This window comes from Gopherus flavomarginatus, chromosome 5 (assembly GCF_025201925.1).
Source record: "Gopherus flavomarginatus isolate rGopFla2 chromosome 5, rGopFla2.mat.asm, whole genome shotgun sequence".
In the NCBI taxonomy this organism is placed as follows: domain Eukaryota; kingdom Metazoa; phylum Chordata; order Testudines; family Testudinidae; genus Gopherus; species Gopherus flavomarginatus.
In genome coordinates this window covers 86,190,009-86,211,291 of record NC_066621.1, presented here as the reverse complement: position 1 = coordinate 86,211,291, position 21,283 = coordinate 86,190,009, and the positions used below count along the sequence as shown (strand labels likewise).

Below are 21,283 nucleotides of genomic sequence, written 5' to 3'. Positions count from 1 at the left end.
AAGAAGCACAGTGAAATGACATGCTTCTGAGACAGGCAATCTTGTCACTCTCACTTTAGTGCCTGGCTCCCACCAAGAATGGAACAAACGGGAGAGCAGTGACATGCAGTGTCAGTGCAGAGGCTGCTAACTCACACGTTTTACTCCATAGGGCAGGAATTTCATGGCCCAGCCAGAGGACATACCAGCCAACAGCAGCCCAATTCAGCGAAAGGTCTATACTACAGAATTACTTCGGATTCCGAAGCCCAGCGTAGCTTACACAGGGGTAAAGAACCAGAAACAAGACAACTTTGCTGACAGTTCTACTATACCAGTTCATCATGCACCTTTGTATTTTTTGTGCCAGAGGGCAGCATGCAGACTCCCAGGAAAAAAACAGCAAACAGCCAAGTAAGGCTTCCATCATCAAATGCGAGTCGAGTCGGAGTGAAAGGAATGGTCATTACACAATTTCCCTCCAGATCTGCCTAAGGGCAGGTCAGGTGGCTACCGCCTTTCCCAGCAAACATGGAACTAAGCCCCCTTCCATCTGATAAATTCCTGGTCATTCCATTCTTGCTTAAATATAATAATGCTGCCTGTCTCCCCTGCCTGGAGTCATCACATTGAATAATCCCTCCTCAAGGCCTTCTCAAAAGAGCCTCTCTCAATAAAACCTCAGATCCCTCAGCTTCAGCCTGCCAAGCACCTTCACACCTTCAAGCTTCATGTTATAATTAAGGCTACAATTTAATCACAGGTATTTTTAGTAAAAGTCATGGACAGGTCACAGGCAAGAAACAAATAAAAACAGTCTGCGACCTGTCCATGAATTATACCATAAATACCCCGATTGAATCTTAGGGGGAGGAGGGGTGCTGTGGGCACGGGAGAAGCCCACAGCACCAGCTGCTGGAGGGGGAAGCCCCAGGGGACCCGCTGCTTGGGGGGGGAAGCCTAGCGGGGACAACTGCGGAAAGAACACATTAGTTGGCTGGCCCTGTTGTAACCAAGGGCAGCCACCTTAGGGTTAACATGACCAGCTAACAAACACCCTTCTTCTAATCAAGACAAAGCTTGGAGAGAAGCTGAGCAAACACCACTCACCCCTAAACAACCACCACCTACTCTCTTCAGACACCCACCACGGTACCACCCAGACCTGCAGGCTCCCTCCTGCTCTCATGCAGTAAGGATCTGACTCACAGGAGTGCTGGTAAGACCTGCCCCTTAACTCCTCCAACCCCTGCTACCAGCCCCCATAACCCTACACTCCCCCAAAGCTCTTTAGCCATATCTTCACTGGTAAAAGAGATGCATTTTACATTGAGACTGCTTTTTCGATGTCAAATCCCAGTGCAAACAAGACATGGGTAGCTTTCACCTGAATACAGTCAGTGAAGTAAACTTCAGGTGTGCGTGGGGTGGTATTGGGTTTACCTCCGCGATCTACATCGAAATAAAACCACCTGTGACTTGTCCTCGCTGCAATTTTACACTGAGATGCCTGACCCCATGTAAAACACACACACTTTTTTTTAAACCAGTGAACACGAAGTCACTCACATTTTTCTGGTGAGTATAAGACAAAAGACAAAAAACAAAAAGTGGAGACCCCAAACTGATGTGGGGAGCTGAAGGCGACAGAGAGATGACAACAGTTGGAGTAATAAACAGCGGTCACAGCACACTGACAGCCTAGCCATCACTGAGTGTTTTGTAGGCGTCACGGCAGAAGTTAGTTTTAAGGAGGGGAATACAGGAGCTTTGAGGTTCTTTACAGAGAGCAAGTGCAATAGGGACGAGTAACTGCTGATTTTATGATTTCTCCCCACTACCCTGCACAGGAACTGAACTCTTTCAGGGTTCTGTCTGTAGGACAGTGAGAGAAGGAGAGTCAGAAACCAGCTGGGAATTTTACTGACCACTTCTTGCCCCGTCATTCTGCACAGCAGTGTCCCTGAGACTCCACAGGTCGTCTTCCCCACTGCACACTCAAACCATACCCAGCCATCCTGACCAACTTCAGAGGGAGTGATAGCTCAGTGGTTTAAGCATTTGCCTGCTAAACCCAGGGATGTCAGTTTAATCCTTGAGGGGGCCACTTAGGGATCTGGGGCAAATTCAGTACTTTGTCCTGCTAGTGAAGGCAGTGGGCTGGACTTGATGACTTTTCGGAGTCCCTTCCAGTTCTATGAGATATACCTATCTCCATATATTAATTAATATTAATTCAGCACACGCTCCTATAAAGAGTTACCAAATAAAATGTCCTAGCTCCCCTCTTCATAAGCGGCGCATGTGCAATGCAAGCCTCAGACTGGCACCAAAGAGCAGAGCATTTCACAGTTCCCATAGCTATACACCAACCCCAGATGATACAGTACAGGTTGCCTCAGCCTCTCAGTGCAGTCCTTTCCTCATCAGTTACACTCTTTTCACTGCTCTGCCTGCAGCCCAAAGTCAGTTCTCAGCCTGCTTAAAGGGATCCCATCAAACTGACTCAGGGCCTACATTTAAGTTTTATATTAAGGGTTTGCCAATCCCTAAGACCAATGGAAAAGTTCCTGTACAATACTGGAGACGTGTGTGTGTGTGTACATATATATGTACACACACACACACCCCTCCATTTTTTTTAAATTTTTTTTTATAAAGGCCAAAGATAAAAATGTTTTGTATGGATCTAAACAATTCTCTGTTGTGTTTGCAACACCAACATTGCAGCCTTGAGCTAATGCAGGAGATCCAGAAAGCAAAAACGACTGATCCAGTTCCATTGTCCAAGCAGAATGAAGTGCAAAAAAATGAGCAGGTAGCACGAGTTGGGGAAGACGACCATTTGGTTTCTGTTTTAATCATCTTAGGGCAGTGGTTTTCAACCTGTGGTCCATGAACCTCTGGGGGTCCGCAGACTATGTCCAAGATTTCCAAAGGAGTCTGCATCTGAAATTTTGTAGGGGTCCGCAAATGAAAAAAGGTTGAAAACCACTGTCTTAGGGGTTACTAGAGACTCAGGGAGGGAAGGACATTACTGTTTCTTACCTATCCAAGTGCCCTCTGCAGAATTCCATGCATAAGAGCAAAGTAAAGCATGGTGTGAGTTAGACAGTCTCCCCTGGCAGCTTGGGAGCACTGCGAGGCCCAAGATGCACGGCATAAGGAAACTAAACTGGTCTTGAGCTGATGTTCTGTCACAGACTTCAGTGTCCTCCCATCTTACAGTATATACAGCTCTGGGGCTCACGCGCTGGGGTTTCAACAGACTCAAACCAAGTGACACATTGTTTACAAAAAGTTTGTCCAACAGCCCAACAGTCTGATTCACAGCTCCCTGCCTGGGTTCCAGTGTTTTCCCCCAGCCGCACAGGTACAAAAGGGAGAAATTCCTGGCAGGGGTCCATCTGAAGGGCTGTTTGTACTGCTATGACAGCTGCCTAGTATGGACGCAATGAAACCAAGATAAAGGACTCAGAGCAGCATAGCTTTGCCCATACCATTATAGCTGGACAAGGCTGTGGGTAAACGAGTGTAAGTGCTTCCCACTGGGGAAGCTGGAAAGACTAGCTGAAAGCATGCAGGAAAGGCAGCCGAGCCCTAGTCGCTCAGCTGCAGGCTCGTGGGCAGCTGAAAACAGAGACACCGACACAAAAGCCATGGGCCTCCCTGTGATATGCCATGGGGACAGCCCATCCTACAGTCAGAAAAAAGGGAGCTTCCGAGAGCCCAGCAAACTAATAGAGGATGAATTCCCGGTGAGATCATCAGTTTTTCAGGGCAGATCTGCGTCAGGGACTTTTCCTGAAAACAAGAGTCCCTGGCTGCACAGAATGACTGTTATTTCCTGAGCTCCATTAGCATGCTGGGTGTGCTGATGACACACAGGCAATAACAAACCGACAGGCAGGTCATGCAGCTGGAGACTTGTGTCCCCTAAGACACCCCTCTCTTCCTCCCTGAAGTAAATTCATACTAGTGCGCAGCAGGGTGGCACTGTGACTAAAGTTGCATGCACCGGGGACCATGTCAACATTCAGGAAACTGGTAGCTCAACAGGGCAGCTCTGACCTGCTCCACTGCCCAGGGAAACAGCTCAGCAAGGAGTAGGCTGGAGGGCTCAGAGTTCACCCTGAGATTGGTTCTCTCCCCCTGCCCAGGGCCTGTCCTCCCTGTCTTTTAACCAGCGTGGTGGGGTGAGGTACCCATTCAGTCTATACCCACTGAGCCAGAGATTCACCCCCTTCCCCAAAGCCCTCATTTCCTCCACCTCCCCCCTACAACAACACACAAATGAGAGACACGACCCTAGGGGAGAGGAAGAAGGGGAAAGGGTGGGAAAAGCCCATGTGACCTGATCCGATGCAGAGGAGCCGAGTTCCTGCAAGTGAAGAGCCCACAACAGAGGAGCAGAGCCAGCCCTGCACAGATTAAGTCCTAGTTTGGAGAGCGAGGGCTCTGTTTATCCCTCCGCCTCCTCCCCACGCTGCAAACTGTGACAGCGCTTGTTAAAATAACTGAATGTACTTCCTCTTTGAGCAGCCCCGAAGGCAGGCTCTCCCGGAGGCGGGGGGTGGGGGGGGGGGAAAGAAAGAAAAGACTCTGTCTCTCAACTCTCAGACACCCCAGTGGCCTCCAGCACACACACCTGAGCGCAATGATACTTTATTGGTCTGACAAACTCAAGCATAAAAGAATGAGCTCTCAGCTGCTCTGTGTCCGAGATGGGGACAATCTGCCTGGGATAGGACTTCACCCTGTGTTCAAGGTACCCTCACCCCACCCACTGTCATTAGTGTCCATTCCCGACCCAATGGCAGGCTTCTGTGTATTCCAAACACACACGGACACAGCAAAAGGTTGCAGGCAACCCAATACCAACTCAGATAACTGTCCTCATTTCCACCGTCGCCCCTCGGCTCTCCCTTCCATGTGTCCCTGCCATTCAGTCAGGGCACGGACATGCCTGGAGCCATTCACTCCAGCAAATGTCACCCTTCCAGCTCATTTCCTTCCCTTTGTTAACAGCTTCTCTAGATAAACAGATTTAGTGACATGGCTCCTACTTACAGGGACACTTCATTCATTGGGAGGGATGCGACCTGGGCACACAGTGACGTGCTGCCTTCTCTGTGGGCAATGACGTTGCTGTTGCACACAGATGTGATTTCATGGAGTAATCTCAACCCAACCCCCCACCTGCCCCAGGCACCACCCCGGGCTGGAGGCTTGCCGAGAGCAGGGAACTTCCTGTTGGACAGTCCCTGTCTGGCCTCCCTGCAGTGACACAGTGAGGGGCACACGCCCTTTTAATTCCTTTCACAAACTGCCCACTTCTGCAACTCCATTTGTACGTGTGACAAGAGTTTCTTCTTGAGCCCAGGCAGAGAGATAGAGAGGTGGGGGCTGGGGTGGTGACATAGCAGGGAGTGGGGGTTTCCTGCTCACTTAGCATTTAATAATTAAAAAAATAGTAAATGTAGTGCTCCTGAAAGGTGCCGAATTGGCAACCCTGGAGACTGAGGTGTCTGTTTTTCCACAGGTCAAGTACAGCATCCCTCCTGTCCCCTTGAGAGATCCCCCTTTGGGGCAAGAGGTCTCCATGGCTCATTCAGTTCTTGGCCTCCCTGCTGGGTCTACCAACAAGGAGGGAGACTAGCATCCAGGCTAAGGTTGGTACATGTGCTGCGGATACCAGACCATTGCGTCTGTATTGAGGTCCACCAAATCATTTCACACAGCAGCTAAAGAATACCTATCAGATGGGAACAGCCTTTGGTTCCTATTGACATATGCTGGACTGGAACCAGTGACCTAGAGGTGAAAGCCTCCCTGTATCCTATTCACCAGGCTCCCTTAGCCTGCCAGTCCCCTTGATCAGGGTCCAGATAGGAACCAGTGACCTAGACAATTACAGCCCTGCATCAGAGTTCACTTGGGCCTGTCAGTCCCTCAGGATTCTCTCTTGTGACCTGTAAAAGTGTTATGGTGCTTTGCCCAAGTTTGACTACGTCCACCCACGACACCCAGAAAGTAGTCTGGGGGTGCGACTGTAGAGAATGCAGGCGCTGGAGGGTGTTATCTGCTGACGACACTTTGTACACCCCCCCCAAGTTTTTTTTCATGTTGCACTCCACCCTTAGGGCCCCTCCCAATTCCTATCTGACCAGATGGCAGAGCTGTGACTGATACACGAGGAATAGCTCCGCAGGCTATGAAGGGGCCATTGCTGCAGTCATTTTGCAGAGCAGAGTGGCACTGAAGACTCACTCTTCCTACGGTATTCATAAGTAGTGAGTGAGTCAGTGGTTATTGTTATTTAAGACAAAACCACTGGTAATTAGAGCCTCTTGAAATGCACACAGCTGTACTGAGTCACTGCATGACCTTACTGATGGACCTCGTCTTTTCTCCCCTTGTCTCCTTTGACGGTTTGTTCCCCTCACCTCACCATGTCACCTCTAAAATTAGCCTGGGAGAACTCTTTGCGTTTGTTTGAACAGCACCCAACACACTTTAGGGGCTGGTGAGAGACTATAGTAAATTCATAACCACCAAATGTCAAGGTTCTTTCTGCCAGAGCAGCACAGTCAAACACAGGGCCAGCTCCCTTGCTGCTGATGGGTATCTAGAAAGCAGCTCACAGGAAACCATTAACCAGAGGAGAGCCAGGGACCAAAGGCTGAGCAGCAGCTACCGTTACATGCAGCTATATATCCTGACAAGATCTTTGTCACTGCAGAGGGAACAAACAGTTGTAGCAAAGCAGCAGCAGGAGATGTGGATAGGACAAGACATTAGCAATTCTTGAACCTTGCAGTACAGAGCTGCTGCTTTTGCAGCAAATGCAGTTGGTTTTGGCCCTATTTTTGTTTTGCTGGCCGGGAAGGGAACCAGAGTTCTGCAGATGCCCGGGGGGGGGGGGGGGGCAGCAGGAAACATTAACTTGTTGAAGCCCATGCTCAGCTCACTCTCCAGTAAAGCCCAGCTCACATACAGGGGAGGAATCTGTCCTCCTCCTACTCCCTGCATAAACACAATCACTTATATCTCCCCTTCTGATACCAAAAAGCATCTGCAGAGAGCTCCTGCAGGGAGGGGCCTAGCAGAGAGCAGACACTATGCCTCTCCAGCCCCTACAGCATCCCTTTTCCTGCCAGCTCCATTCCAGGCTCTGGGCCATTTCCTGCCCCAAGTACCTGTCTCTTCTAGCTATGAAGAGCAACAGCCCTTAGCTCAGCATGATGTTCCAAAGGAGCCTAAAGGGCCTGTAAAGGGGCTGCCTGATCTCAGGATCTGGAGGGAGTGTGGATTTCTTGGGCATGTAGGTATGCCTCGGCACTCCCAGAGTGGTTGGGGTGCTAGCTGTAACAAGCATGGGTGTGACGCTGAAAGGAAGGGGGCACAGATTGCAGCTGGGCTACCCAGAAGGTGGTTCCTGAGCCGCCCATCATCATCATCCAGATTCACATAGTGGGACTGGGCGATTATTTTTCCAATTTAATTTTTTTTTAAGACATAAAAATTGAGATGTATTTGGCCTCCACTGCTTTCAAGTGTCAGCGAGATGCCAGGTCAGGGTGGCTGGGAGCGGCAGCACAGATCTTTCTAGGCCCCCCATTGTAGGCAGTGACATTCACCCTGCAGAAAGCAGCCAGAGGCACTTGTGTCCTACTGACACACTTTGCATCTCTGGGCCTAGCGGCTCTGACAGCCCTAGGAGAGAATAGAAGCTCCATCAATTCCTGTTTCTCAACTATGTCACATGCAGACTTCCTGTTTTGGCCCCGCAGGAGGTGGACATGCAAGTGAAAATACTACCGCCCCACGAGCAGGTGCTCAGCTCCATGTGGATTCTGGCCACCCCCTGAAAAGCCCTTCATAATCCTGAGTTAAGAACAAGCAAAGCTCCACTTCCAAGGTGCTTCCAAAAGGCAAAGCAGCCAAAGGCCCCTCCACGGACCCAACCAGTCCTCCAAAGTCCTGTCTGTCAGAAAACTGTTTAGAGGCCAGTGTGGAATAAATGGAAGGTCTCATCCAGTTCCCAGTGCATGAATGGCAATCACAGCACAGAGCCTGGGAACTGAGTGGGCCACAGAGGCTGAACTCTTTTCTCTCTTCCCAAATGGGCTGGTGTCCCCTCCAGCGCGGTTCGAAAGGAAAGAGAAACTCTTGCACAGAATCAACAATGCAAATCTCTTTCTAAAGCCCACACACGTGAGAGACTAACACCCAGGTGCAGTTTGGACGGGGAAACTAAAGGGCTCTGTCGCCTTCTATTGCTGTCACCAGTTTCAGTCTGATGCATTCAAGCAGAAACCACAGCTCTCAGCAATGATCCTCCGAAGGGCTGTTCCCACTGAGCCACCACCACGTAGCCCTGAGTCAAGTTTTCCAAGCAACTGAGCTTGGGCTCCATTCTGGGAAATGCACCTGTAACCACAGAGCAACAGCAGTTCCTGCAGGTGCCCAAGCCAGCTAGCAGAGTCTGTAATGAAGAGGAGAGAGAGGACTTGGAGGGCTAGGAATCAATGGCACTTCTGAAAAATCAGGCTCAAAGCATCTTGCCTAAAGTCACACAGGAAGTCCATGGCAGAACCAGGAAACAAAACCCAGACTTTCCAGGTCCCAGTCCAGCGCTTTAACCATAAGACCAAGCATGGTATGCTTTGGCCTAAGCCCAGGAGGAGTTTCCATCCCAGTTCATTTAACTGTGGACATTATCATTCATGTAAGCATCTAATCCTGTTTTTAATCTTTGGTGTCACATATAATTTGTGGCAGTGAGTTCCACAGGTTACTCATGCATTATGTAAATAGTAATTCCTTTTAGCAGTTTTAAATTTTCTGCCTTTCACAAAATGTCCACTGGATTTTGTATTATGAGAAAGGGTAAGTAAGAGCGATTTCCCTCCTCCAGACCATTCATTATTCTGTGTGCCTCTATCATGTCCCCTCTCATTTTCCTCCTCCCTAAACTTATCATTCTCAGTCTCTCTTCATGTGAAAGTCTCTCCAGGCCACTAATCTTTTTCATGCACGGTCTCTCTGGCCTGTTTTTTTTTCTGTGCTGTCCTTTGGGAGACAAGGTGACCAAAATTCCAGAATTCCAGGTGAGGAGGTAACATTCATTTGCAGAATGGCATAATAGTCTCCCCTGTCCTTTATACAGCTGGACACGCTGATAGGAGCTAGCAGTCCAGGGCATCACGCAACATGGAAAGAGACACTTGGCCACTGGCCAGGTTTCTGCCTATTGCTCGTTGACACTGCCTTTGCACACAGTAAGATGACTTTGCTAGTGCCCCCAACCCCAGACTGCTGCCTTTGCTCTCTCACTTCCAGTACTGCTGGGGAAAGCACTCTGGGAGCACCAGTATAAGAAAGCAATCCAAACACCAGGCATCAGTGTCTCACAACGGCTGGGTGGATGTTGCAGGAATGGGCACTAAAGGGTTAACATACACACTAATGGGACCCAAGAATTGCTGTCAGCATAGAAGCCAGTTAGCTGGCTAATGGCTTCCTTTGGCTATGTATTTGCAGGCCTGAGCGTCAGGGGAACTGGGGCCAGAGCTAATTGGTAAATGCTATTGATCTCACTCATTCCACTCCAGGCCAGAGCTAAACAACCCATGTGTGCAGACTCTGCTGAGCTTCCTCTCTGAGGAGTGATTTTAAAAAGCTAAACAATCTGCCTCTCTAACTGGGCTAAGGTGCATGTGTGTCAGAAAAGTCTCCAAATGTTTGGAGGGGAAAATTTCAAAAGAGGGAGATGACTTAGAAGAAACTTGGGGCAGAACTTGGAGCATGAGACGAAGTGACAATGGGTTGGTTTGAAAGGCTTAAGATTTTTGTTGGTAAATGTTGATTTCACTGTATATACACAAACTGACCAAAAATATTTCCACTGATAATAATCAAAGTGTAGAGAGGCAAAGTAAGAATAATGCTGTGAGAGAACTTGGAGTTTGATTTAAGGTGAAGATTTGGACATATGCTGTAGACAGTGTGTGTTTGAATGGTAATACAGCTTTAACGTTCTGAATCTCATCTACTATCATTACATAATTGCTGGCTGACACCCCCCACCCATTGTCTGACCCTCCATAATTTCCCACAACTGCAGAAGTGTAAATTAATAAAAATTGGGGAAAAATACTTAGAAATAAACATCAGCGTCGTCCATCAAAATGATTTAAAAAAAAATCAAAATCAAATTTGCCAAGCCTATTAACGGGACAACAAGCTGAGCTCTGGAGAAAGGTCTCAATAGCAAGAAGGACGAGGCTGAGGAATTATCTCCTGGTGGGAGTCTCATCATTGGGGATGGTAGAGCATGGCTGGACAAAACACCAGAAAACTGCTGTTGATCTGTGCTGAGCCCTAGAGACCTTTCCTCCATCTCAAACTCCTCTAAGAGCACAGCACAGAGGAGCGCACACGCCCCCTGACGTTTAACCTGCAGCACTTCATTTCCTTCCAAACCTCTTCATTCCGCCTCACAGAGATTTGGGGCTCGCTCACTTGTCCCCCCCTCCCCCAGGAGTGCCACACAAAGATGCAGGGTCTCAACCACACTGCCTCCATCCAAAAGACTTCCAAGAAGTCCCAGACTGAGCAGTGAACTGCTTACATCTCTGCTTGATTAAGCCTTTGGTGTCTAACAAAGGAGGCGTCAAGTATCAGGGGTAGCCGTGTTAGTCTGCATCCACAAAAACAACAAGGAGTCTGGTGGCAACTTAAAGACTAACAGATTTATTTGGGAATAAGCTTTCGTAGGTTAAAAAAAACCTCACTTCTTCAGATGCATGGAGTGAAAATGTAATGCCTGCATCTGTATTTTTCATTCCATGAATCTGAAGAAATGAGGGTTTTTTTTACTCACGAAAGCTTATGCCCAAATAAATCTGTTAGTCTTTAAGGTGCCACCGGACTCCTCCTTGTTTTTAACATAGGAGGGACACAGGACAGGGGATCACAAAGGGACTTGGCCTGGAAGGCACTGCTCACCACTGACCTGCCACCCACCACATGGGCATTGAGGGAAGAGCAGGAAACATGGAAACACAGGGGTTATTGTGCAGAGAGGATGGCACAAGCACATTAAGGGATAGGGTGACCAGATGTCCCGATTTTATAGGGACAGTCCCAATTTTTGGATCTTTTTCTTATATAGGCTCCTATTACCTCGACCTGATTTTTCACATTTGCTGTCTGGGCACCCTATTAAGCAAAAACAAGGAAACAAAGATCTTCAGAGCAGGCACTACACGCTCCAGTGTGTCTGTGCAGCACCCAGCACAGCGGGCACAATGGGAGCCTCCGAGTGTTCCCATACTACAAAGAACAATTAAAGAGAATTTGGGACCAAGTCCTGGGAACACCACCTCAGCTCACCTAATGGAATCTACCCTCAGGACTCACCTCTTTAGGTCCTGCCTCACTTCAGTGAAGAGAGATGGTCTGAGGTCTTACTCCTGGGGCACAACTTGTCTAATACCAGACATGGCCTGACCAAAGGGATTCCCATCCGTACCCCACCATACCTGGCATGCTCAGACTCTCCTGAAGCTTGGCTTCATGCCCTGATCTGACCCACATGCCCTTCTGCAACCCCTTGGACACTCTTGTTTAGATCAGTAGCTCACAACCTTTCCAGACTACTGTACCCCTTTCAGGAGTTTGATTTGTCTTGCGTACCTCCAAGTTTCACCTCACTTAAAAACTACTCGCTTTCAAAATCAGACACAAAAATACAAAAAAAAGTCACAGCCCACTAGTACTGAAATATTGCTTACTGTCTCATTTTTACCATATAATTATAAAAAAATCAATTGGAATATGAATATTGCACTTACATTTCAGTGTATAGTATATAGAGCAGTATAAACAAGCCATTGTTTGTATGAAATTTTAGTTTGTACTGACTTTGCTAGTGCTTTTTATGTATCCTGTTGTAAAACTAGGCAAGTCTCTAGATGAGTTGATGCACCCCCTGGAAGACCTCTGCGTACCCTGGGTTGAGAACCACTGATTTAGATCATCTACCAGTCTTAGGTCTTTATAGAGTGCGATTTGTCATGGTTCTAGGTACTACAGTGTCATAAATCCGGAACTGCCACCAACTGCTCCACTGTCCACCCCCTCTGCAGCCAGCAGAAATGCTCATGGACAGCGACACTGTAAGGTCACAAGCTTCACAGTAGCAGAATAACCAAGGCAAGGCTGCCACGTTAGCAGATTAAAGTCCAGCACAGAGTGCTGCCCTCTCGGACAAGGTTAGTGACACACAAGATGGGCAGGCAGCCTGGTCCTCAGAAGCCTTTTTTAGTGCAGACACAAGAGGGTAACGTTAGGTGAGACACGCATGGGAGGGAGGAGAGCTCTTGATCAGCAATGCTGCTGCAGTTGCCGAAACTACACGGCTTGGGCAAGTTAATAAAAATGCCACATACTTATACACGGCTGGCCTGTGCTTTATCCTCCTGGATCCCCAACGGCTGGGCTGGCTGCCCTGGAGGAAAGGGAGAACGCCTTTGTGGGGCAGGTGGAGTCTAGGACACAAAGAGAGTGGTCAGCAAGCTCCACATACCCCCATCTGCCAACACTATGACATGCACAGCCTCCCCTCCCACCACGAAGCAACCTTGCCCTCTCACATCCTCAACATCCAGCACTCTGAGGCCCTCACCTTGGTTGCACCCCCACAGTGCATGCACCACCACTCCTGGGAAGTTATTATTTGGGGGAAGTTCTGTGGCCTGTGTTACACGCGTCAGATTAGATGATCACAATGGTCCCTTCTGACCTTGGCCTGTATGAGCCACTCCAACAACTTAATGCCAGCAACATGTCACTGGAGCCCATACCTGTGCCTTGGGTGTAATACCACATTACTAAATTCACTTTAAATACAATAAAAGGTCACACCATGGTGGGAAGGGAAAGACCTCCGTTTCCATTTTACAGCCAGCAAAGACCAAACACAGCCCTCAGGCCGCTACTGCCATCAGCTGGGACTATCCTGGGAAGTGGGCAGCAGAGCCAGTTTGTGCCCATAGTCAATCAGCCACCAAGCCCAAAACACATAGGGCAAAGTCTGAAAATTTGCACTACTGACCCTCTGCAAGGGACCCCTAAGCCTCTGGCCAGGAGGTCAGGATGCCCTTCAGGTCACATCTCTAATTCCTGCACCCCTGGAAACACTGTGGGGACCTCAGGAACCGCAGGGGTGGGGGCAAATTAGACCATCTCTCTTCTATATCCTCTTCCACTGATTCACAGCACCTGTAGGCTCAACTCTGAGACAACAGAATAGATGCAGCAGATGACTTTCACTACCAGGTGGCAGCACTGCCCTATGAGCAGCAAGAGTGCATGGGTAATGTGCTTCCAACAGCTGCCTGTGTGTGACCCAGATACTTGTCAGCAAGGCTGAGGGAGGAGAGTCAGGTGGTTGATCTAACAGCAGGAACTGTGTTCCCACCCCCACCCTCCTGCCCATTGCACCACACTGATTCCTGTCCCTTGGCAGCCCTCACTCCAACACCTTGGCTGCTAGTCACAGCTATTGATTTGAATTTCAAATAAAAGATAGAGGCACCTGACAAACTTTGCATGAACCAGCACAAAGTCTTGTTTAGTCAGGGCAGCTGGGAAAACAAGAGCCAAGATAACTGCACCCCGAATTCCACCACAGCTCAACCTCTGGACACCAGCCTCAGGGAAAAGCAGTCGCACTTCCGACCAGGCAAAAGGGCAGTGGGAATGGCTTACTTGGTTTTTGTTCAGCAATTCAAATCCAAACCAAATGAGTGGCCTATGTGTGCAGTGAATTAGCCACCACAGAAACTAGAGGTGGAAAAGGGCCCATTTAGCCTGCTGTCTGCTCTCCACAGTATTCAAATTACAGTCAAAGTTTTCAGGCAGGTGACGGCCTGATGTCAGGCACCTGTACAATTGGGTCCTTGCTGGTAGCTTCGGACAAGAGTTGTGATGTCCTCCTTCACTTCCCAGAGGGGGCGTGCAGGGCAGTGATGAGATATACACACAGCACCCAAACCACCGATGAACAACAGTGTCTATAAAAAGCCGCTACCTGGACTGACAGCTCCAATTCCAAGCTCCAGCTGAATGACACATCCTTGAAACAAGGTTTATAAGGCAGCCCCAGCACAGCCTGAGAGGGTCGCAGGACCGCAGTGCTGCCCACCTTAAATGTGAAACTTGAATTGCCCTGCTGCTCCTCCTCATGTACCACACAGGCCAGCCCAGTCATACATCCCCGCCTCTCTCTTGGGCAGCCCACAGCTTCCGCCGTAGGGCACCACCAGCTCTTAGAGCCAGCATCCTGCCTGTCCCATGTGCCTCTCCCACTGATCTGATAACCACATGATCACCTTCTGATGGCACCATGCCCCCTATTGAAAGGGAGAGGGGGAAGCTCATGGGGAAGATTGCAAGAAAGGAGCTCTTGTCACATGCATCTGGAAAACATGGGACAGCAAGGCAGGGTGGGTGTGTTCGTTGGGGGAGGAGGATTACTGCTGTTACAAGGACTACTAAGTATCTAGATAGGTAGAAAGGCAGATGGATTTACAAGTGGAGTTAGCTGGGTCTGGAGGAGCAATGACACATGCAGGCCTATGTCCGCCAGCATCCAGCACAAGGGCGCAACAGCAAGGAAACAGCCCAGCAAGTGTGTACGAGCCCCTGGCCTAAGCCCTGCTGTTCCCTACACTGGGTTGATCTACTGCTCCACAGAGGAGAGGAAGGATTACTGGATCTTATCTCCTCCCTGATTAGGAGCTGGCTGAGAGGGATGCTACTGTGTTAATGCCCATGCAAGCCCCAGTAAAACAGATCCCAGTTCAATGCTCAAAGAAAGTCACTGAAGGACCCCATCCTAGTGGAGCAGCCCCTTAATCCTGCCATCTGCCAGCCCCTAAGGGGGGCAAAATCCATGGAGAACCTCTTGTGTTTTAACACAGTCAGCTGGCTGCCAGGTGCCTGCAGCAATGCTCCTGGGTGTGATGTGCTTTTTAACAGTGATCCCCAGTTCTGCAGTAAGAGGCTTACAGTAGAATCAGGGCAACTCAAGGCACTGGTCATTGATGGCACTGACTAGAAGATAAGATACAAATAATCCGATTGAGAGAACTTTCACACAGAGCAGCCAGCACGTGGCCCAGCACATTCCCCTTCCCCTGAGAGGTACGTGGCAAAAGTGGGTCCCAGCCAGCATCTGCATGGACCCCCACTCCTTAGGCACTTCAGGGCTGATGTGTGTTGAGGCTTGAGATTCTTCACCCCACTAATGGAGCCAGACAATCTCCCCTAGGAGGAGAGGAGAATTCAGCTCTAGGCGTCCCTGGGCTCCTAACACAGACTTCAAGAGAGGGAGGGGGAGATGTGACCTAGGAGGAAGAGAAGGGAGACTCCTAGGGCTGGAGCGTCAACTCTACTGGATACACGTGGTGGAACTGCACCTGGGCCATCTGTCACACTAGAGTTCCAGCAGCGGGTGAACGGCAGGCTGTTTGTGGCACCAGCACTTCCTGTAGAGACAAGCTGCACCACAGTAGGGGAAACCCCTTTGCAGTGAGGTGCTTTGTTAGCTTCCTGGGACAGAAGCCCATGGACTCATGTCACTTCCAACACAGACTTGGTTTCCAAGACCAGGACTGCCCCCAAATAGCCATCCTGGGAAGAGATGAACCTAGCATCCTGTGCCCCCTTGAAATGGACCTGGGGTGAAGCCCCTCTGGAATGTGAGGAAAAATGAACCTGGACCAGATTGCTATGGCCCAAGGGGATGGCGTCAGGGCAGCATTTATTGGAACACACCCAAATGTGGGGTTGTGACCACCTCTGCATTGTGACTCAAGTTTGCCATTACTTGCTGCTCCATGAATAGTTTGCTGAGCTGTTAAACTACTCTGCTTAGTGACCATTACTGACAGCAGGGAATGTTCTGCAGGGCACACTGAAAACAGTTGCAGTAGCCTCTGTAAGCACAGTGTGGCAGGCACATGCATGCACATGTGACTAAGTGAGCAGTTGCTGGGGATTAATCTGGGATGTTTGAATTCAATCAAAACCATGCTTCAGTCCTATAGCACCATGGTCAGGTCTCACCTCCCAACCAGGAGAGCATACAACCTCCCCCAAAGGTGAATGATCCTCAGTGCACCAGACCAACATCCAAATCATAGGGATGAACAAATAACTACAGTTGCCTGCAAGGATCCCTCACCCCAGCAGATCCCTCATTGCAGGGAGAGGTGCAAACCTATGACAGACTCTCATCAGATGCAGAACCTGTGATCATAAATCAGAGGTGGAGACTGAGTTACAAAGCACATTCCAAACCTAGCAAGGAGCAACTTCAACCAGCATCACAGGGAGAGACTGGCCATGGTCCGCACACAAAGGAGCCAGAAAGTCTCCAAATGATCACGGACAAAAAAAAAAAAAAAAAAAAAAGACTTAATCAAAAAGCAATGAGGAGGAGCTGGGCCTGGACAAGGGAGAGTTGTGGAGATGGCATCAAGCTACCTATCACTGGGTATTAACCCAACAGAGGGTGAAGCCCTGCCCTAGGCAGATCATGCCATCTGTGACACAGACCTGAGAGCTCCACTTCCGTTATACACTGGCCGTGTTTGTATAGTTTGTCAAGCCAATGAAGTATAAACTGAATGCAAGCATTTCACATCAGTGTCTCGCTGAATATACCCAGTACAGGGAGGGGAGGGAGAAAAAAGCCTCCGTTCCCCTTTCCTTTCTCCCACCGGCCACTGGCTCTCAGCTTCCCTGAGTGAGGCAGTGGCCATCTGCACAGCACAACCATGCAGAATTTAATTTTTTATTAGATGAATTTGGGCCTGGTGAAAGATGCCTGACTCAGAGCCCAGGAGATGGAGGCCTCTATTTCTCCCCAGACTGGGGACAGCATAGGAAGCAGACATCCCACACACCCAACTTTCTCCTTAGCCAGATCCGAACTCCACTGAAGGATCTAGGGATCTTGCTGCAGAAAGCCTCAGCATTTTACAGCTACTTCCGATCCATGCTGAAAAGTGTGAAACTGTCTAACGGTCGCTGCAGCTTGTTTTGATGTTGATGTCCCCACACTTTTACTAGGCCACAGACTCATCTTGCTGAAGAGTTACAGTCCTATCACAGAGTGGCTGGCCCCTGTAAAGGACGCATGTCCAGCCCTCCTGTGACAAAACGTGTGCTCCCAGTTTGGCCAATCAAGAGGGTAGGGCAGCACCTGGGGGCTAAAAAAGGTCAGGAGTTACACCCAGTGAATCAGAGCAGTGTGGAGGAGACTGGAATAGGTCTCTAGGGAAAGCTTTGCATGATAGAGGTGACAGAGGCCTCTGCAGAGAGGAAGGAATTATCATCAAGAATTAAAGCAGAGGGGCTAACTGGCTGATCTTATAGACCCAAAGACAGGGCTGGGAGGCTGAAAAGGGCGGGGCGGGGGGAGGAAGCCAGGGAGAGGATAGCCAACTGTCCTTACTGAGCCAGAAAGCCAAGGCCAGAGAAGGCTGGAGAGGGATGAAGGCTGGGAGCAGCACTGGGAGATGCCTGCTGGCTCTTGGAGCCGGACAGCTGGACCTAGAGGACCCGCGAAAGGCAAGGGAAATGAGGGAGGATGCTCTGGGGGTTTCTTCTGAAAATAGCAGGACTGCATGCCACTGGGAATGGGGGAGAGGACATCTGCATACAGACAGGGGAGGACTGAGAGTCTGGGCATGGTTGAAGGCACTAGTCGCTCATTGCTCCACATACCACACACAAGATGTCCTGAGTTTTTATGACTGCTTTACTGGGGTGAGAAACAGATTGTGTGGGGGAGACTTTTGTTATGGACCATTTGGACTATATTGTTTTAATTATCCAACCCCATCGAGGTGTAGCATTGAGACAAAAAAGCCTGAAGTGAAGTTATTGGGCCACTGTAGAGGGGGGAACTGAGGCAGGCAGGCCTCTCGGGGATATTGTTTCAGGCCCTCAACAAGCTCAGGAAGACAATGCTGTATTGGTTACCCCTGGGTTCACCTTTCTGAGGTTTCCTTCACCACCACCACCATGGCAAGAAACTATTTATTTATTTAAAAGCAGAGATTCCAGGACACAGTTCTGTGGCCAGGGGTGAATTTAATAGCCACAGAATCATGGGATACACCGCATCCTGCCAATGTCCTTCAGTCACGTCCTGGAAGGGCCAGCTGTAGGGGTGCAAAGGACATTCAAGTCCCAAAACCTATCTGATTTCTTTGTTAGGACTATGGACTGGGGCTAAAGAGTCCCACCAGAGGTGCTGGACTCTGCAATGCAGACACCTGCCCACATGAGGCTGGACTGAGAGCCTGACAGTGTCAGATGGCAAGGATGTTCACCACTGACCTGGGCTGCACTGGAATCAATGACCTTGAGGAGGTAACAGGCTCCAACCCTCTCATCACAGGAGACAGCAAGCACATGCTTGAGAACAGGCTCTTGGGAGTCATCTCAAGGGATGACCTGGGAACAGTAGGAAATGAAACCAGAGGACCAAGGAAGCTATATTTAGAGGCTTCAACAGGTCTCAGGAGAGACTGTCTGCTCCTCTGCATTACAACACAAGAGACCAGCCCTAACTCAGTATCTCTGCCCTCCTTCCAGAGCCATATCACCCTCTGAAAGAACCTCTGTTCTCCCCACCTGACAAGGCCTGTCCAGCTCCTCACAACTCAGTGTTTTTATTTCCTGACAGAGCCCAGGCCTGCCTGGCCAATTCACAACATCTCACCACATGAATTCGACCCCACTACTATCCCAAGCTTTCCTCATGCCTTACACAGCTGCGTTCTTTGCATATGGGTAAGGACGGCCCTGAATGTTCCCCTCTGCACTCTAATGAAGGGCCCACTCCTCTGGACAAAGGGGTTTGTAGCCCTCCCCTGGGTCTCCTGTCCCCTTGACCGGATTACAGAGTTTCCTGGAAGGCACACTCTGGCCCCTAATCAGATTAGGAGACCTGCCACCTTCTCCACAGCAGCAAACATGGAGACATGGACAGCCCACTGCTCTGACCTCCGCAGGGCAGCACAAGTAGGAGCTGTAGCTTGTCACCTCCCCCACAAATAAACAGAAATGTCAGCAGGAGAAGAGCAGCTGCCCGAAACTCCTGCAGATGCAGCTCAGCTCAGGAGCTCAGGCCTTGGCTCCTGCACAGGCATACAAACAGCAAAGCCCTCCTTCCCTTTTCCCTGACCATGCTCATTATCTGTGAAGTGAAAGGAATGGGAAGAACCAGAGGTTGAAGGGCTCACCATGGGTCGCTTCCGGGACCCCAGCTAGTATGTGTGTGTGGGTGGGTGGGGAAGGAGGTGTCTTTTCCCACCCCCTGCTCAAGAGCCACATCCAGGTGCAGCTGTCTCCGAGTCCCTAGTGGGACTTCTGTGTTGAATTCTTGACGGGAGCTCTGCTTGGATCACAGCAGGTTGCAGGCTTTAAATTCTAGGTCATCCCCATGGCTTTCTGATCTCCATACAGCAGTGATTCTCAAACTTTTGCTCTGGTGACCCCTTTCCCCATAGCAAGCTTCTGAGTTCAATCCCCCTTAAATATATAAAAAGGTGTTTTTAATTGATAACACCATTGTAAATGCTGGAGGCAAAGCGAGGTTTGGGGTGGAGGCTGACAGCTCGCGACCCCCCACATAATAACTTCATGACCTCCGAGGGGTTCTGACCCCCAGTTTGAGAACCCCTGCCATATAGGGTTTCTCGGTTCCTGGAACCAGTCCTCCGCAAGGTCCCTGCACCATTAGCTGCTTTTCCCTGGCAACAGCATGGAGATATATACAAGGCCCCGCGTACTACTCCGCAGCAAACTGGGCCCATATCCTGTGGCAAGGCCCCTTGGTTTGTGACAAGAGCAACAGACTGAAAATTTGGTAGTGAATTTATCTGAGTTCACATACAGAAAGGTAGCCAATTAAAGAGGACAGTGAACAATAGTTAGTGCAATGGGAACTGGGGGAGGAGGAGACAGCCCAGCAGAGTACAGGCTACAGAGCCTCCTCTCACCCACCTCCACACATACATGAAACAAAGAGACACCATGTCCCCAAACCGAGTAACACCTCAGAGAGGCGTAGGCGGGAGTTTGCTTTGGTTTCATGTTTGCCAGCACACTGCCTCACCCCACAGACCTTCCCCAGCGTAACTGCTCCTCTCACCCCATTCCCAGGGTCACAGTGTGACAGCACAGTGCCAAGGGAAGGAGGTCAGACAGATTCATACCACAAGCTAGCTGGCAGCTCCATCTACAAGCCTGGACTGGGGCTTGTACCTCCATCACTGCTGATCATTAAAATCCCCATGGTTTACAACTCCCAGTGTTTGTTCTGATCACCTTATTTACCCCCTCTCACAAAAAACCCATTACACTCCATGGGTGGGGCCCTATTTCAACTACTCACCTATAGGGCAAGGAAGGTTAGGAAAGGATTTAATCCTCATCACATGCACCCCTCCCCCCTCATGGGAGGGACTTCATTCTGACTGCTCACTTACACCATGAGGAGTAGGGTAGCCAGAAAGGTGGCGGGGATTAAATTCCATATCACCTGATCAGCTCTAACCTCCTCATCAGCCCAATTAAAAGAATTGCCCATCTGGGGCCCGGATGCATGCACTGTGCACTTGTCTGTATCAATTCCAGAGCCTCCCTTTATGGCAATTACAAGATACAGAAATAAGCCTGTCCTCAGAATGCATGAACCTAACTTGTTGCAATTGTGGTTTTCACAGAAAGCTAGTGCCACTGCCTCTTCCACCTACCAGGCCCATTCCAAGCTCTTCAGGGAGTACTTTATTAGAGGTGGCACCAAGTTCACAGGCATCACGTGCCATTGAGGCCCACTCTGGATCCCAGAGAAAAGAGTGGGAAGCAGGGGGAATGCCCTCACCATTTGGATTTGTTGCCACTCCAGTGATACTGCATTTTTATGAGAGCTGAATGTGGTTGTAAGCAGCTTGGGCTATGCTGCAATCCACCTGCAGGATTCCATTGCAGTGAGGTAGTGGTGACACATCAGGTGTCAGCTATTTGGGTGGGTGGGTATCTGGGGCACACATTGCTGGTGAAGGCACACGCCAGGCAAAGGGCAGTGGGGCTAGCATTGGCTCAGTCTCTCCTACACAATATTGCCTGTAGTTCCATGTACTCACTGCTTATCTGATTGAATGTGACAAGGCTGTCACCATATCACCTGAGGCGACAAGCTCATCAGCTCAAG

At 49.6% G+C, this 21,283-nt stretch overlaps 1 protein-coding gene across 11 annotated transcripts in view; it reads right to left on the bottom strand.

Annotated features, from left to right (window-relative positions):
• The window catches only part of DGKZ (diacylglycerol kinase zeta), a 100,203-nt gene that overhangs the window by 54,357 nt on the left and 24,563 nt on the right, over positions 1-21,283 (bottom strand). For 4 of the 11 annotated variants that reach the window (XM_050955244.1, XM_050955245.1, XM_050955249.1 and 1 more), the window contains exon 2: positions 12,438-12,536. The exons of 5 other annotated variants lie outside the window; for them this stretch is intronic. In XM_050955244.1, coding sequence (XP_050811201.1) covers positions 12,438-12,536 — 99 coding nt within the window. Of the gene's footprint in view, positions 1-4,333; positions 4,433-12,437; positions 12,537-21,283 lie in introns of those variants that run through there. 2 more of the 11 variants (XM_050955243.1, XM_050955240.1) reach the window with 2 other exon arrangements.